This window comes from Gavia stellata, chromosome 22 (assembly GCF_030936135.1).
Source record: "Gavia stellata isolate bGavSte3 chromosome 22, bGavSte3.hap2, whole genome shotgun sequence".
Lineage (NCBI taxonomy): Eukaryota > Metazoa > Chordata > Aves > Gaviiformes > Gaviidae > Gavia > Gavia stellata.
The window spans coordinates 7,926,960-7,945,047 of NC_082615.1; the positions used below are offsets into that span (position 1 = coordinate 7,926,960).

Below are 18,088 nucleotides of genomic sequence, written 5' to 3' on the forward strand. Positions count from 1 at the left end.
GTGATTTATGCTTGCCACTGTCAGGGCACCTTGAGTTCTGCCTGAACAATGGTTGATTATATTTTAGATTATGGTTAATTACTCCAAAACTACGGACATGTATATGTATAGATTCTGTATGTTAAGTGTTTTAATGCCATGTAAGTGGAGGATTTAAACTGGAGATTGAAATGTGAACAGGACATGACATCCTATGCTTAAATTTCTCAGTGATTTGAGATAGAACAGGAAGGTTTGTGTTTCTCCAGCATGGGCATTTTTTCTGAAAAGTGTTTGCTGTGTTGTTCTGTTTTGAAAGAGAGGATGGGGGGGATAAACAAGGTGTTTTAGCTAGCAGTACATTGGTCATGATATTTATGGTTCATCTGCTGGCTTACTTCTCAGGACATATCATTATTTTACTTCTTAGAGTGATTCTAAAAGGGTGCATAGACACCCTCAACTCTCCTCTTTCATCATCTTCCCTTTGAAGAGAAGAACTAGATCCTTGCAAACTGTGTCTTACTTTTTCCAGTAATCATTTGTAGTAATACTTAGCGCTTTCAAAATACACTTTTAAGGTGTCAGTTTTGCTACAACACCTTTTGATTCACTTTGCAGCTGTATTTACTGAATCCTTCTGTGACCAAGAATTGTTGGCTTCAGTATTAATTGTGTTAGTGAGTATTACCCTGCATACTTGATGGTATCTCAAGCATAACTTCAGTATATCATACAGTTGGATAGACTTATTGTACTAATAAAAAAATCCATTGAAGTTATGGCATGCTTCAGATCCTGTAGTCACAAGAGACACTGCATTCAGAATGTGAAAATTAATATCCAGTCCTCGTTCCTTATTTATAACCTGTGTTGTTCAGGCATTAATACTTAATCATTAATTTTTTTCTAATGTAAACACCATTAGAATTTATTTGGTAGGACATGACATTCCCATTACCTTTCCTATAATAAAGATATTTCTACAATTTGTAAAATACCCTACAGGTTAAATGGCTAAATGTGCCGCTCAGCTGATCTGCTTGGTGAGCAGGAATGTAGAATCTGAAATGTTTGGTTTTCTTCCTGACTGAAATATCAAAACTAGCTTGATTAAATCACTCATTTTTTAGCATTCATTAAAATACAGCTGTGACAGGAATTATGTAGCCTCTGAATTAAGGCGACACAATTAGCTGCTGCTTAATGGCTGAGAACTTAAATCCTCCTTTAGAAAAACAAGTGAAAGAACATGTGTCACACAATGTGTGTGTTTAAAGGAGGTAATATAAACCATCTTCTATAGTGATTTTATTTTTTTTTCCCCATTTACTTTCTAGGTGTCTTTTATGCTTTAGTGGTGGTTGTATTTGTTCCTATAATGAAAGAGTGATTGTAGTTCAGTAATATGAAATTACTTGGTAGACTGCTTCTCAGAGAAATTATATGACCTGCTCTTTAAAAACAAACAAACAAAACTGAGTAAATGTTTACCTTGAAACAAATTGAGGAATGCTGATTTTGATCCTCAGGGTTTTTTGCCAGGGAATCAAGGTTGCATCCCATGGGGCTCAAACCTTAACACTAAAGAGGTTGTGAGCATCAAACCTGTGGGGGAAATTGAGGACGTGAACTATTCAGAAAAGGAATATATACAGAATCACAAGGAGAAAAAGGAGATAAGTGTAGAAAATGAAGAAGATTGAAGGTCAGACTGATCATGCTTTCAGAGTAGGTAAAGAAAAAAGATATTAGTGGCAGAGATTTGAACTTTTCTGGAGACATAAGATTTAAAAGCCTTAATTGAAACATCAGTTCTTTCCTCTACGCTGAGAGCATGGAAATCCGTCTCATAGATATGCATAATGTCATCAAGAAAGGGGAGATTTAGCAACAGCTATAACTTTAAAGGAACATTTTAACTTCCTTTTTAAAGACACATTGGGGTTATCTTAGACTGCAGGGATTTTTAATCAAAAAAGAGATTCAGGCAGATGTTGATCCTAACAAACTGCCCAGCCTGGACTCTCTTCCCTTCCATAATGGGATTAACTGCTGCTACTTTACCTTAATGCAGTCCACAACGTGCTCCCATGTATGTCACAGCAGGCATGAGATGGAGGCCTTTAGGATGTGTGGCTTGCTTTTTTTTTTTTTTTGGTGTTTTTTTTTCTTGTTGTTGTTGCTTAAGGAAGGAATTTTTGGTTTTAAGCAATGTGTGCAACATCTTTTGATCAAAATGCATGCTTGCTATATTTTGGAGAGCTCTAGCCATTTTAGCTCTTGCTACATCCTATTTAGCTTAAGCTGTCTGGATTTTTAATAGTAATACAGTCAACCTTGAAGTCCTTTTTCAGGTAATGCTAGCATGAAATACATGTTTTTTTCAAGCTGAAAAATGAGGCCGTTAGGAGTGTTCCAGAGATGACATTTCAATGTTGTGCTGGGACAGTGAGTGAACAGAATCATTCCTATTGAATTTAACCCATTTAGTCCAAATGAACTCGCAAGAAGGTGTTCACTGTCATTTCTTCTAAGAAGAAAAAACAACAAACCTTCGTCACCACGAGGGTATGATGGATTGGAAGTTTCTCCATAAATATCAGCAGCTGTTTATTACAAACATAGCCATCTGTGGTAGAATCTGCCTTGCATATATGTACAAGACTACAGTGGTTGGTTGTTAAATGGTCAGAAATGATCCCCACGAACTCTACAGATTTTGCCTTTAACAGAGAAAAATGGTGACTATTGAAGTCAGCAGGAAGTGGTAAATGTTCTCTAGAGCTGGCATTTTTTCATGTGGTCACTGAAAATAAAAATAAAATTTCAAGAAACATTTCTCTTAGTAGGTTTATTCTCACCTTGAGAAAAGCTATTCCATGGAAATTGCTTCATGTCTGAACAAACTTTACCCCACCCCTTTGTAAACAAATGAAAGGAAAATGGGAGAATTTGATTACATGTGAAGGTTCATTCCAAGTGAGATTTTTAATATTGCTAAATAGTAACTTGATTAGACATTAAGATTATTAATTATGAGTGTTTCATGGTTGTCATGACCAGTTCAGTTTCAACTAAGAAGCTAGTCTATTATTGAATTACTGTTGTTGTTCTTAGGACTAGCCTGCCTTTTTCTCAACTGATCACCTTAACACTAGCCCCTCCTGCTACCTGAGTGTCCTACTGCCACATGTTTTTCAGCTCTAGTAAATCTGCTATTTGGTTTCTGGTTATATGTTGCAGTGATTCTTAGTCTAAAGAGTTGTTTTGGGGAAATATCACATACATTTCTGTTTATTGGCTGAAAGGAAGGAGGAATGCGTATTTTTTCTCTAGAAATTCACCCATAGTATTTTTCATGACAGTGGTATCTATGATGGGGAGTAGTAAACTAAGAGTGCTAAGACATGGTATTTATAATACATAATTATAATTTTTTCTACAGCATGGAACTGTATAGAAAGTTATCTAATAAAATGATCTATTGAGTTCTCATCTAAGTCCTAGACCAAAAAGCTGCATATTAGTTGAATGCCAATGGGCCATTTAAAATCGAAGCTTCATTGGAAAGGAACAGCTAATTGTACTACAATAGGAATAAATTTAAATTTGTTGTCTTCATTCAATTTATTTACACGTTAAAGGATAAATCATCTTTCTCATAATTTGAAAAGCTGTGAATTAACTGAGGGAGAGAAAATAAAATGCACAAAAGGCGACTTCTTGAGTCTTGTCAATATATACATTTGGAACTGACAGCATGAGAAATTATGGTATCAACCTAAAAAATGAAAATCCTCAGGGCTCTGAAAACATGAGATTAAGAAGATGCCAGAGTTGCAATATATGAATCCCCCTAACTTTTATAGAATAATCAGTGACTGCCACATGTATGGCACTTCTTATGTGTGTGTCTATAAAAATTATATATAAATAAAAGTTATGATGTTTTGAGCAGTGGGGGAGAGAAGAATTGGTATCTCTTTATTAACGCTGGTTCCTTAGCAAATGAGCACACAGGTGGATACAAAAAAATCTCACAGATTTAAGAGAAATCTGTAGTCAATTTTACCTTGCATAATACTGTAAACCACAAGGTAATAACTTAATGAGCTTTTTACAAACATGTTCATCTTGTACTTTAGAATGGTATGCAAGTTGTGGGTAGGAACTTCCTTTAGTTTGATGGAATTAAGAAACAAATTGGAATATACCAGGCGAAGAAAATTTGCTACTAAAGAAATGAATAAATGTGACTCTGCTTACAGTTCCTGGCTGAACCTCAAATATGCTGGCTCAAAGGATTTTAAGTGAGGACAGAACACTGATCTGACTCTGCTGTTTGTTTTAAAACTGGACTGTTGTTGGGTTTATGTACTATAGTATAGGCATACTGCGTGGGTTTATATGGGAATGTTCTGTTTCACCAAGTCTCTAAGTCTTCACACAGATTCTGCAATGTCTGTAGGTGCCTGGGGTTTGCCACGCAGGAGAGTTTCTTGAAATAAGTTTTGGCTGACTCAACGAAGGTGGAGAAAAAAAGGTTCTTTTCAAGTGTAGGTAATACAACTTCAACTCAGACTGTGTTTCTATCTGATCTCTATTCACTTTTGTTTCCTGCCTTTAGGACTTGAACTTCTGCTCATCTGCTTTGCACAACAAAGTTTCAGAAAACTGAAATGATCCTGCTTTGTGTCCAGGCAATACGGAGTTGAGGATACAATGCTGATTCATCAGGTTTCAACTCCCTGCAGGTAATACTGCTTTTTTCGGCAGTTTTGGAACTGGGATTCATGAGATTCTGTGGTCAAATTGGGATCGTTGCTGTACCCTTTTGGTGGGGATTGAAGAGTGCTATATGAATGGTAATTATTAGTTTACGATGTCTTTTGCCCTTTGGCCTCTTTTAAAAGAAAGGCCAGGCCCCGGAATTGACTGTCTTACAGGGATGAGACCACAGATAGCTGATGAGAATCTGAGGGAAGAGAGAGACATCAGGTTTAAGGCATTCTTGTCTGTAATCACTGTGAACACTGGGTAGTCCTAGCTCGACATGCTTTTTATATTTTCCTCCTAGACTCAGCAAGCTCCTTTATATCCGTCCATCCATGATACTTCATAAATGAACATAAGCGATGTGCTGGCTTTGGCTCTAGTTTCAAGTGTCAAATGAATGAGCTTGAATGAAGGTCTTGCCTGAGTCGTCTCCCTTGCATTTGATTTTAGTAGAGAAGATGAGTGGAGGGCTTCTGTGTCCTCCTCCAGGTCTATGCATGTGTCAGGTATGTGAGGGAAGGGATGGGGCAGTGCAATGCCCCGGGTATCAGCTGGTAAGGTTTCAGTGTTACAGGATACGTCAGTGCCAGCGATAAGGTCCTGGGTTATTTTTCACTTGTTAACAAGAGTGACAGCAGCGTATGTGATAAGATGCATTAATTTTAGCTTGTTGTTTCTCATGCATTTGTAGGTACACAGCATGTTTGTGTACAGCGTCTGGGGTCTTACTGCCAGTTTTTCCCATTACTATGTACAGGTGGGCTGCGAGTGTTCTCTCATAGCCCCTACATCTTGCATTTCTGTGTTGCCTTCCATTCTTAAGAAACGCAAAATGGTTTACCAGTTAGAGAGGATTTTTCCCAGTGGAATCAAATGCAGATGCTTCTGGGGTGCTGAAATGCATCTGGGAGAAAAGAGTTTCATCTCTTGCTAGAAGAAGGGGAAGCAAAATGCTAGGACATGAATTTCAGCCTCGAACCGCAATAGTCATTGCGCAGCTGCTGACAGAAAATAAAAACAAAAGCAATTATGACAGTTCATGAGAGAAGGCCTTCTCAGTCTTGTCTAGGTAAAGGATGCAATAAATAACAAAGAAAATAAAAAAATAATGCTTAGGGTTTTGGGGGGTGTTACTATATACAGTAGGATAGCTCATTTTTAGAATCGTATCATTCATGTGCTGTAAAACATTAATTAAGCAATTGTTCACAGTGAGGCATTTTAATGAGTATGGTACTTCATACTTTTCATTCTTCAGTAAGTATTGTTCTGTAATTTGTATGTTATCACACTTGCATATTGTGTAGTCTCTGCAAAGTCACCATGAAAAATCGATCATTGCTAAACTTGGGCCTTTAAATACACGAAAAATATTTGGCAACATTTGTCTCATGGCAACGGCTCTTCAGCACAGTGAAAGATGATAGAGAGGTCTGAAGAAGAGATTTCTTTGTTTCACAAAACATAGGACACTCCTGTGTACATGATTTTTGTATTCCAGTTCCCTTCAGGAAAGTGTCTCCCACCTCTAAAAATTGTGTAGACATTAGTATTTCTTAAAAGTATTGCTAATTAAGCTGAATCATATCACTTATACTGGTCTTCTCGTTAAGCACTGAATTTGCGTACTTTTTCTATTTGCTGTCAGACGTGGTTAGTTCTTCTGTCCTCCCCATATTTTGTCAGTATTAAACAGCATCCTGAAAGGACAGTATTCAATGCTAATAGAAGCATTTGTCACCATCTTACTCGAGTTATTCTGAACAACGTGACACAAGAATAGCTACTACTGTTTTTGTTTTACATTTGTTTCATTTTACTATTCTTTATCTTTAACCTTACTTTTTTGTTTTTAAAGTAACATTTTCCTTTTCTCATAATATTTTGCTTATCTTGCTGTTTGTGGATTTTATGTAAGCCTGTTCTGAGCTTTGATGAAACAGACTTTGGTATGCTTTTATTTTTTTTATTTTTATTTTTTACACTATCTGATCTTGCTCAGCAAGCTTTTCAGTGTGCTTATCTTTATGCTCACTATGGGGAGTGAGAAGATGCAGACAAAATATACAAGCAGTGAAATGGAGTAGAAATTGAAACCAACTATCTGAAGGTGCAGCCTGGGCACAGAAGTTGGTGTTAGGTTGGAATTATTTTTCTGAGTAGCCCTGTACTAGCCACTGAAGTCTGCCTCTCTTACCTCATCTAGAAAGGGTGGTATGTCATTTTCAAGGCATCTGGAAAACTAACATCATTATCTTAAATGCTAAATATTGTTATCTAAACATTGCTGGCTGTAGTTTTGATAGCTCAATCCTTGCTGGTCAGGCAGATCTGACAATTCTTCATGGCACTGGACGGGGCTTAGTTCTCCGTATCCCTAGAGGTATCGTTAAAAAAAAGAAAAAAATATGGAAAATATTGCACTGTTCTGGCTCTGTCTGTGCTGTGAATCTATCCAAAACTTTATAAGGGCTTCCATTACTGCAGTATCTGAATTGTCTATGTGGTTGTTCTTATATCAACCCTTCCCTATTGTGCTAAGGTTTTATCAGTTTTTTTAGGTGTGAACAGAGACATAAGAGGGGGCAGTGATTTGTCACAGATTGCAAGCACAGCCTCTGGTGGAACAAACATCTCGCGAGCCCCAGGCTGTGGGGAAGTCCCAGAAAGCTGATTACTTCTTCTCTTGAATGACCATATTTCCTGTTGCAGTGCTGTCAGCTTCTCATTCTGCTCAGTTCACCTTATAAATAACACTACAAATGTGGAATATTTTAAAAGATGGCTTCTCTTGTTGAGCTCTATTCCCATGAATAATACTGATGGCTATTGAGACAAGTCAGCCCTTTCAGTTCATTTTTTAGCATGGTATATACCCTGGGTTCTTTTTTTTTTTTGCTGCTGGCTTTTTCTTTCATCAGTATTTCTTTTTCTAAAATATTAATCGTATTTGATCTTTCCCTAGCTTGTAGGTTACTTTAAAGTTAAGAGGAAAATTGTGAATGTTTTCATGAATTAATGTCTTGAATTCATGTTCTCCTCACCATTAAAAAGGGTAACGGGGTTTATGTTAATGTATTTATCTCTGTGTTAATATAGCTCCAGCACTTATTTTGTCTGCCAGTGTTTCTAAATATCAGTTAGAAAATATATTCAAAGTGAACTTGATTTCCAGTGACTGTGCATAATAAATGGACATATGCTAAACATAATTACATATTTTAATGCATTAAAATGCAAGTATGATTGGGGATATTTAAGCAAAGCTCAGTGAAGAACTATGGTAACTATCTACACTAATTGCTCCAAATTTAATCGTACCATTAAATGCATGGGTGTTTGTATTGTAACAATATAATCTCTTTTAGGAAGAACTTGCAAAAATATAGCAAGTAATTGTAAGCTTTCTATAAAAGTATTATTTTTATATGTATTTTTTGTAGCAGCACAAGCGATATCCCTATTCTTGTGGCAAGTGGAGAAGTTCCAATAAGATATCATCTATATTTATAAAGACCTTATTTTCTGGAGGCATAACATGTTTGGCATAGAATGGGTCAGATTTTTAGATCTTCACATAAACAAAATACCCTTGCAGCTTTTGCTAAAATCATATAGGGGAAGATGTTCACAGAAAAAAATCTCTGTCGGGCAAACAAGTATTGCTAAATAACCCTTGTGTGAAGTTAATGCTTTCAAAAGGCAAAATATAGAGGAAAGGGTTTTTTGTTTCCTGAATTAGCCAGGTGTAGGGCCTAAATAATAGCCCTAGAAACAGATTCTTCTAAATTTTTATGTCCTTTTTTCCATGGATAGAACTGGAAAGACTGATGTTCAGAAATGATACAAAGCAGGCAGCTGCAGTGAGGAAGACCTGGTCAGTGTAAGCCCCTCGTACATCTGGGTTATGGGCTTATCACAGTGCAGAGGTGCATTCGAGCTTTGGGCAATGCAGGATATAGACAACTTCAATGTTAGCCTTCTGAATAGAGATACTTTAAAGCAAAACCAGCCAATGGCTGGTTAAAGTTTATGGGCTTATCACAGTGCAGAGGTGCATTCGAGCTTCGGGCAATGCAGGATATAGACAACTTCAATGTTAGCCTTCTGAATAGAGATACTTTAAAGCAAAACCAGCCAATGGCTGGTTAAAGTATTTTAAAATGCTGTTTTGTATGTACACAGTGTGTTTATTGTGCGAATAGACTTATGAAGTAGATGTTGCCACCGCTACTTTTTTTAAAGAAGCTCCCATAACTTTTTTGAATTTGGAAAAAACCAGAAAGCAAAACAAACAGAAAGCCAATTTGACATAATTCTGAATTTCAGTAGTATGCCGCTAAGCCATAAAATAAGCAAAAGGGGCTTTGTTTCTGTGTTCATTCTTCTTCTAAAAACCTATTCAAGGTCATGGTTTGAATAGAAAAGTAATTGGATTTGAGACACCATATGTTGTGGGATGCTTATGACATCCCTAATGAATGTTACAGGGTGCTACTTCTTCCAAAAAATGTTGACATTAGCATTGAAATGACTGTTGACATGAAAACTTCCATTAAGAGAAACATCTTGAAGTCAATCTTTCCTGATTTTTTTTTTTTTTTCCCTTTCTTCCCCCATCATAAGATGCCCCCTCCTGAAATGCAAAGGGGTTGCTTACCTTGCTAAGCTCCAGCCTGTCACAATCACTCACCAAACTTTACTACCCTTTCACAATACCTTCTGATTCACGGTGGCAAATCCTAGACTATAAAAGCAACTAGATTCCATTGCCAGGTGTCTCTTGTTAGTCGTTTCACAATATTTACGGAGCTGCTTGCAGAGAGCATTATTCCTGTGCTCTGTTTTGTAACTCAAAGAAGGGTAAATTCCATTAAAAGAAAATATATTTTAAGGCTGTAAAGTTTGGAGAAGTTTCTTTGCTTTGTGTTTGCCTCTTTTGGTGTTTTTTGGTTTTGGGAAGCATAAAGGTGTTATCAAATATGTTACCTTCTTCCTGTACAGCCTAACTTTGAAGAATCCTTTATGTAAGGAACCTTAATACCACTTTCATAGGACATATTCTTCCCCTAAATGCCTCAAACAAACAACTTTCTCATTAATTTGTGAAAATTTATTATAAAACTGCAAATAAATAACAATATGAAGAAAAAGAACTTGATACTATTCTTCTGAGATATTCAAATTGAAGAGGTAATAAAACATCAAAAAAATTCACAGCAGCTGTGCAAATGAATATCATAAAGCAAGCTGTTATAGTCTAAACACTCTAACTTCATTCCTGCCTTTAAGACAGTTGTTTCCTTTCTCATCCCTTTTATGTGGGTAGCAAGATCACAGTCCTTACCAAATCACAGTGCAGCATGAAGTAGATGTAAATATAGCACAGTTTTGTTATTACTGAGTACAGTTTCTCTAAACTTGAACTGGGCCTCAGATTTCCCATGTCTTTCGTTTACACGGTTGCGTGCACTGCTTGTGAATGAAAATCATATATCAAAATTAAATATGTAGCCTGTACTTCCGCAGAAACACTTCTGTGTTGGAAACAAAAATCGCTATGTGTGTATAAACGTTATGACAGAGGTAAGGAAGGCCAAGCTCATTTTCTTGTTCCCAATACTTACTTTGCTTGTCCCTAATACCTATTTTAGGTGTGGGCAGTAGGACAGGTTAGTCGTAACTAGATTATGTATTTTTCTCTTCGATCTAGCTGATACTGAAATTTGTGTGATGAGAACTAGCATGGATGTACCAAGGCAGGGAAGCAAAAGGCATGCCATGTGTGCCTAGTGTTGTGCCCTGATAATAGCAGTCGGTGTGATCTCTGTTGTTTTGCTTGATTTGTAGTGCAGCAACATGGTGAATCACAACAACATATCAAAAAGCTGATATATGGATGTGTTTCTGTGGGCCATGCAGTCAGGCTGCTGGAGACTTGCTTGCTTTCAGGCTTGCAGCACCAGGCACTGGTCTGTGCAGATGAGCCTCCTGTGACGTGTAACTCATATGAGAGCATAACAATCCTGAATGCCAGTTGCGAGGGTTGGCTGGTAGCTTGCCATGTAACGATATGAATCCTTCCTCAAGAATTGAGCTTGCTGTTTACCCTTAGCTTGAGGGGTAGCCATTGTTAGCATGTGCAGTGGAAACCCAGACAGTGCTGTAACTGCTTTATGAGCCAACCTCTTTTATCTAGTTTAGAATTTTTATTTTTAAAAGATAATTAATTACTTTTTAAACAGAAGATGAGAAAACAGGGCTCTAAATGATTGGTGGGAAAATATATCCCTGCCCTGGGAATAATTTTCTTGCTGTGCATGGAAAGTACATGGGAGTAGAAGAATCTGAAAGACACACTAATAAGCTGAAGAGCTGGCTGAGCTGCCAGAGCAAGAACGACATGGGGGGAGGAAGGAGGCAGGTGGGCTCCGAGCTGAAAGCCAGCACCAGGCCTGTACACCCACAGTGAAGCTGTACCCCAAATGCTATTGAAACCTTCATGCGTTGCCTCCCTGGCACAGTGTGGTGAAAAAAGAGAGACAGAGTTGAATGGTGGGGCTTGAATGGTAGAAATAACCTGCTTATTAGAAGACTGGGTTCCTCTGTGTTGGAGGAATGCGGACAGCATTTGGGCGAAATGTTTGTCAATGGAGTTCCATTTCTGTAAATCTTTCTGCAGCTCATAGAACACAGATATAAATAAATGTTTAATGAATGAGGCCTCCAGTATGGCAAAACTTTGGCATGAATGTCCGCAAACATCACTGTTATTCATATTGTTGTCAAATTTTAAGTTGTGCCTGAAAGAAGGCAGAAAGCTGAAATCAGCTTGCTGCTACGTTATGGTATCATTAAGGGAAAAAGTCAGGATAGAGGGAAAAGGTTGGTCTTTTCCCCCTGTGATTCTCCTGAATTCTGTTTTCTGCTGTTACGCTGATGACTTTCTATGTTGTCTTAACATACCTTCATAAGATTTTTATCACATATTTGAATATTAATATGGTGTTTCCTCATCTCGTTGACATATTCTGACCTCTTTACCATATGTAGTTTGCAATCACTTACTCATCTTGCAAGTTAAATCTGGCAGTTATCCAGGAGTCTTTTAGACTGTAAGTCTGAAGTGCTAGTGTTAAAGAGGAGTTATCTTTCCCTATCAAATGGTCAACTGCTTAAAAAAAAAAAAAATTAAAAAATTGAAAAGTATCTTGTGCAGATGGCACCTCCTTGTTCTTTTACTTTTGGTCTTTTCATCAACTTGCTGATGATGAATTTGCTCGTTCTGTTGGTAGAACTTCATGCTTGTTCCTTTCCATTATTTACACTTTAGGGGGGAAAAAACCCGACAATTTTTTTATAGTTTTCCCAGTACTGTTTCTTGTTTCTTCCCAGGGACTCAAAAATTGCGCAACCAGATGCCACAAATTTCCTGTGGTGTGGTTTTTTTTTTTTCCTCCTTACAGTCAGTTAATCTTTTCATTCCGTTCTCGGCTCCTGTTCTCTCCTTTTCCTCCTCTTTCCACTATCTTGCAGTTTAGCATGCCAACAGATTTTTAATGTAAAGGTTTTGTTCAACTTAAAGTGTTTGACTGCAGCCAAAGGACCCTTAGCCAAAGTGGGGTGTTTAAACAAACCTTTAAGTTTGACTCCAAACTTGCGTACAGAGCTGAATTTCTCAGGCAATCTTTACATTTATTCCTCCTCTGTGCCCCCCCCCCCCCCCCCCCCCCCCCCCCCCCCCCGGCAGAGAAACACCACTAAGGTGGAACAAAAATAGCAGGAATAAACCTCGAACCATCTAAAAATGTGGAGTGTTCTGAATTCTGGCACTTGGGAGAAGTTTGGAGATGAGGCACTGTCAGCAACACATTCTATGTGTCCTTGTAAGACACAACCCCGACGCAGGTGAGTCAGGGTGAAACAATCATATTTACACTGGCTCATAATTAGATACTTCTTCATTATTTGTGTTTTGATTGCCCTCTGTTTTGCTCAGCTAATCCTACTATCATTGTAACGTAAGAATGAGATGTGCCTTGCCCTTCAGACATTAGCTTTGCACAGATTGAGTTCCAAGTAGTCTCAACTAAAGCATAGGCGTATAGCGGGGCAGTAAGCAAAGTAAAGCACGAGCTATTTCTGGCAGACTCTGGTTTCTTTGCAGAGCCCTAGAGATAGGTTCACAAAATCACCTGATACAGCATTGAGGCGGCTTATCCAGAATGGAGTCAAGGAATCAGGAAGGACATTCTGAATGTGACTCAGTATTGCTTTCCCTTGATCAAGCAAAACCACCACATTTCTGCATTTGAACATATGGCCTGGATGGAAAGACTTGAATGTCTCAGAAAATGAGATCTCTTTGCTAGATGTTGACTGTCTCTTTGTGTCGGGAATAGCCACCAAGGCTGAAGTTCCATAGCCTTAACCTTCGTTCTGGGGCGACTATAGTATTTTGCAGCTGTAACTCTGTTCCTCTTGGATTTACTTTTGCCTCAAACCCTTTCTGCCCTTACAGGGTGGGAGCATCTGCCTAAACTAATAAACTGTATCAATTTTTTTTTCTTTCTATTTTTCTAATACATCTTCTAAGGATTTTTTGCTCTATTTAAATACTGAGGGTTATTTTCCCATCCTTAGAAGATTTATTATCCTGTTTTTCATTTTCTGCTCTGAGTATGTGTTTGACACATCTTTAGTTATTAGAATAGAAGCCTGACACTTTAGGAAACAGAAAATGTTTGCCTGCATTACGTTTCACATTATAAATGGTTCTTGTTCTTTACTTTGCAAACAGGCTCCTTGAATAATTTTACAGTATGCTGTTGAGAACTGTAGTAAGCCATTTGCTAGTAAATCAGCATTTCTTACAGCAAACTCTCTATGCTTTGTCAGCCACTGCATCTAGGGAATAAAATCTAATTAAAAAAAAACCCAAACCAACCCAAAACATGGAGCAGTTATGGCTGATCTCCCTGAAAAATTTATAGTGTTCTGAGTATAGGGACCAAACATCTGGGACTTTCTGGGCAGTGTCCAGTACTAAGGCTTTTAGGTGTACAGCAGAACATGCAAAACATCTGCCTTTTTGCTGCATTTCTGGTATTTGCAAGAAAATATACTGACCAGTTACAGTTTTCCTTTCAGTTCTTGACTCTTGGGGAAGGTTCAGCTCCTGAAAGCAGTGGCTAAGGAAAGTTTCAGCTTTATTTTCAGATTGAGATGGAATTTCAGTATTGTTAACCCTGAGTACTTTAAAAAAAAATCAAAAAATTAAACACCTCTCTTCCTTAATATTAAAGATCACAAGGAATACCTTAAATGTTGGAGGGGTTTTATTTGCTTTCTGTTCTTGGCCTTTCGGATGGAATCATATCCTGTTTTCCAGCTTGTCTTCATCAATTAATAGATGTTTTTTTTTATATTATTTTTATATTATTATTTTAAATTTTTAATGGCAGCTGAAATACATTGATTCCAGCAACAGTTAATATTAAGAGACTTACCAGCTCTTGTATTTTTATGGCAGTATTGTGATTCTGTGGGGTAAACCTTTATTTCGTTGCTCAAAGCTGCTTATAATTTTGAAAGGGAAGGCTAGTGTTGGAAGTAGCAAGGTGTGAAACCTTCAGAAAACCAAAGCAGGGAGAGTAAAAGCAGGTCTCTCAGAAGCAGGAAGGAGTCTGAAGTATTATCCTAAGGGGCTTTTTTTCTTTGTTTTATAACAAATGTTTTGAAAAGTCCTACAGACTGAAACACTGTTGGATGCGAAGTACTTAAAATGATATTGGCTGCTGGCAGCCCATTTCCACCAGGCCCCCGTGTCTCAGGTGCCTGACAAACTAATGTCACATGAGGAGCAGTTCTTGTTGATATTTCTTAAGACCAAGATGTAGAACAGTGTATGGACGCTCAGAGCAAGCAGTGCTATTCATAAAAACATGAATGCAGGTGATTTTTGAGTTCCTCTGATCTTTGCTGGCCAACTTACCTTTTTGATTGAGTTGCTTGTCTGAGTTCAAGTTTCTGGATCAAGCGTAATAGTCCCCAGCCTCGCTGGAGGCTGCCAGTGCCTTGATCTCAGGTCTCAGTTTTTCAGTATGATTTCCCTTCAGTGGGAAATGGTTTGGGCAGGGATGGTACCAAGGTCACAAATTTAGCTTTTACTACGAAGTACTGAGCTCCATATGCAGCCAGGCTTCTGGTGAGCGTTGTGGACAGAAAGCCCTCCAGTTGGAGGGATTACTATGTGCGCATGTTGCTGTGCTGCGTAGACTCTGAACACCAGAAGGTTGTCTCTGTGCCAGCTGTTTGATACTGAAACTTTATCTTTTTGCTTAAAGGCTTTGTGATAAGGTGTGGCTTTCTTTGGATGCTGAGTGTCTCTTGACACAGAAACGTGCCAGATCTGAAAAACTGGAGCTAGATGTCTAGATTTGAGCACTGCTGAAATGTGAGACATATGCAAGATATTTAATTCTAAGCTTTGGTTTGGTCTATTTCTACTGTAATCAATTATTAAAACAAAAATCTAAACAAATCATGGCAAGATAGAGTTCCTTAGTTCACAAAATGGAGTTGGAAATGTTGACAAATATATTTGCAGTGTCCCAGTATGATTGCTCCACTTCTCTATTTGCAGGGCTTCTATATCGCAGCCTCACTTAATCCAAAGCACAGCATGACTCCTTCCTAGGACTAGTGCCTTCTATCATCTCTCTCCCTCCTCTTAAATCCCTTCAATCAGCTTTCAGTAAAATAGAAAATAGGTTTTATTACTTATTAAAAGTTTTATAATGGAGGCCTGGCTTATCTTCCCTACCTTCTGTCACTGACAAACTTGGATCAACAACTGCTAGATATTTGTCCAAAAATATAGATTGAAGCATTGTGGACTTTGTGCTTTCAGTAACTTTACTCTACAACCTTAACAATCCTAGGAGAAGCTTCAAAAAACCCAAACAAGTAGTGGAGCAATCTCAACACCACAAGTTTAAAAGTTATAGATTACCATGGCAACTCAAAAATATTAAATGTGTGTGACTTGTGTTGTTTTTCATTTTTTATTAGCTAGGTAAATCTAAGGTAAATATTTTGCTTTATTTCAGCTGCAGAATTTGACAGTATTAATCTACAGTGTAAGAGTCACTGTGTGACATTTCTGTGGTGCTGGTGTGGATTTTTCAGATCACTGCACAGTGTTAAGCTGGTAGATGGAAGTCATTTGAAATGCTCAGAATGAAATAACTCAAGGATCAGGTACTATATACGGCCTAGTAGGATCCTGGGCCAGGGTCACCAGCCCAGAACCCTGCTACAAATACGGCATCGCTGTGTCACAGCCCACCGATGCCAACCTCCGCTCTTTCACTAGGGATTTCTTTGCACCTTTCACTGGGCCATTGAATTGCTGATGACACTGTTTCCATCTACATCCATGTACCTACTTTGAGAGTTCCCTGAATGCCACCCTGTGCATGTTTTCACTTCCCTGATAACTTTCCCTTTCATGTCACAGATGAAGTCACACAAGTTGCAATCTTTCCAAACTGCCGTCTGCAACATAGACTCAAGAGTTTCCTGCCTGATGCTACCTGCACTGTTGTCTTCAGCCAACGATGAAATCATGTGTTTGTCATGTTACAGCTAGTTGTCCTGCAACACCTCTAACTTCTTTACAGTGGTTCAGTTCCCTCACGGTTCTTGTAGTGCCTATTTTTCATTTGATAGAAACTATTAATTGGTCAGGCATGGTACTTTCTAGCTTAATTTTATTTTTTGTTAACTTCAACATGTTATGGGTTATAAAGTGAGCGTTAGGAACAGAATAGCATGAGGTCTGCCCACTCTCCAGATGAAAAAATAATAATAAAAAAAAAATCCCTTAATGTGCAAGAAGGTCAAACATGAGCTACGTGAACTTGTTAAACACATTTATTGAGTTCTTGACAGTAACCAAACACAGTGAATGACCATTATAAACAAGAAAAAAGGCATTCGCTTTTACTTGGTGAGCTCCTGCTTTATCTGTAAAGAAAAGATATCCCTTTCCACCACCAATTTACAGGATTTGAATTTGTCCCAATAATGGATTTGGCAGGGAAAATGACAATTTTAAACTGAGAAGTTTCAACTGCTTTCTGCTTCTGAGCCCAGTTCCTATTAATGATGGACCAGAGAGTGGAGTTAAAGTTACACTAGCTTTAAGTACATTCCCAATTGCCATTAACTCACTTAAATTGGCTGCAAACAAATAAATGAAGTAAAAAAAAAAAAAAAAAAGGGTGGGGGGAGGGAGAAAAACACAAATAATGCAGCCACAAGCAGTAGAGGCTTGTTATTTCAGAAAGGAAAAAATAAATCAAAGCAAGTTTACTAAATTAATTTGTTAAACACATTTATTGAGTTGTTAATAGTAACCAACACAATGTATGACCTGTTGTAAAACAAGAAACAGAAAATGGATCAATTCTGATTTTGGCAAATCCTACTACAGATATGTGACAAAGAGGGAAATATTTCAATTTCCTTTATATTCTGCAGTGATTTATTTACAATACTTATCTCTCAAAGTCTGTCCCTTTTTTAATTAAATGAACAGAAAGATCATAAGCTAGAAATAAGTTTCCTCTACAGTCGTCTTGTTCTGTCTTGTCAGTATCCATTAATGATAGTGAAATAATGAGAGCTTTCCAAGGATTACTTGGCACACAGAACACAACTCCACTTTGATGCTGTACCGAGCCACCTTTTTTCTTTCTTTTTTTTTTTTTTTTTTAATTTGAGGGGGGGAAGGAGGAAGAATTTCGTATGTACAAAGGCTGAAAAGTCTTTCTCTGTGAAGCTGAATTAGTTCAGGAAAACTGTATCAAAATTGTAATCACACTTACTGTAATACTGTCTTTTTACTTTTTTAATTACCACCAATCATATGAATGAATTTTTAGTTGAGTTTCCAACATGGCAGCTCTTTTCCTACAGCACGTTTGCACATGCTGCCGCGAACCCAAAGAGAGGGAGGTTGGGTGCATTCTAGATTATGTCAATTCACAGTAGTAGCATTCCACTGAGGTTATGGGTTCTGCCTGCTCTGTCTTACTTGAGGAGCCATTCATTTACTGAAAGGGAAGAGAAACAAAACAAAAACAATTATGCTTTAATAAACTCCAAATATGAAACTGGCTGGATTTAACACTGTATTAGGCACTTAAACTGTCTCGAAAGAGGCAGGAGGCTCAGTTTCCTCCTCTTTCTGGAAAAGAATTAAATCCGAATGACTGTTTCTTTTTGAAGTATTGCAACTCAGTCATCAGCCTTGTTGCTGACA

General features: G+C 37.8%; 1 protein-coding gene across 1 annotated transcript in view; it reads right to left on the minus strand.

Moving 5' to 3' along the window:
• Positions 1-17,846: 17,846 nt before the first annotated feature.
• Positions 17,847-18,088, minus strand: part of CA10 (carbonic anhydrase 10) — a 205,626-nt gene continuing 205,384 nt past the window's right edge. Inside the window, exon 9 of the mRNA XM_009818802.2 lies at positions 17,847-17,879. Coding sequence (XP_009817104.1) covers positions 17,857-17,879 — 23 coding nt within the window. The 3' untranslated portion in view covers positions 17,847-17,856. The remainder of the gene's footprint in view (positions 17,880-18,088) is intronic.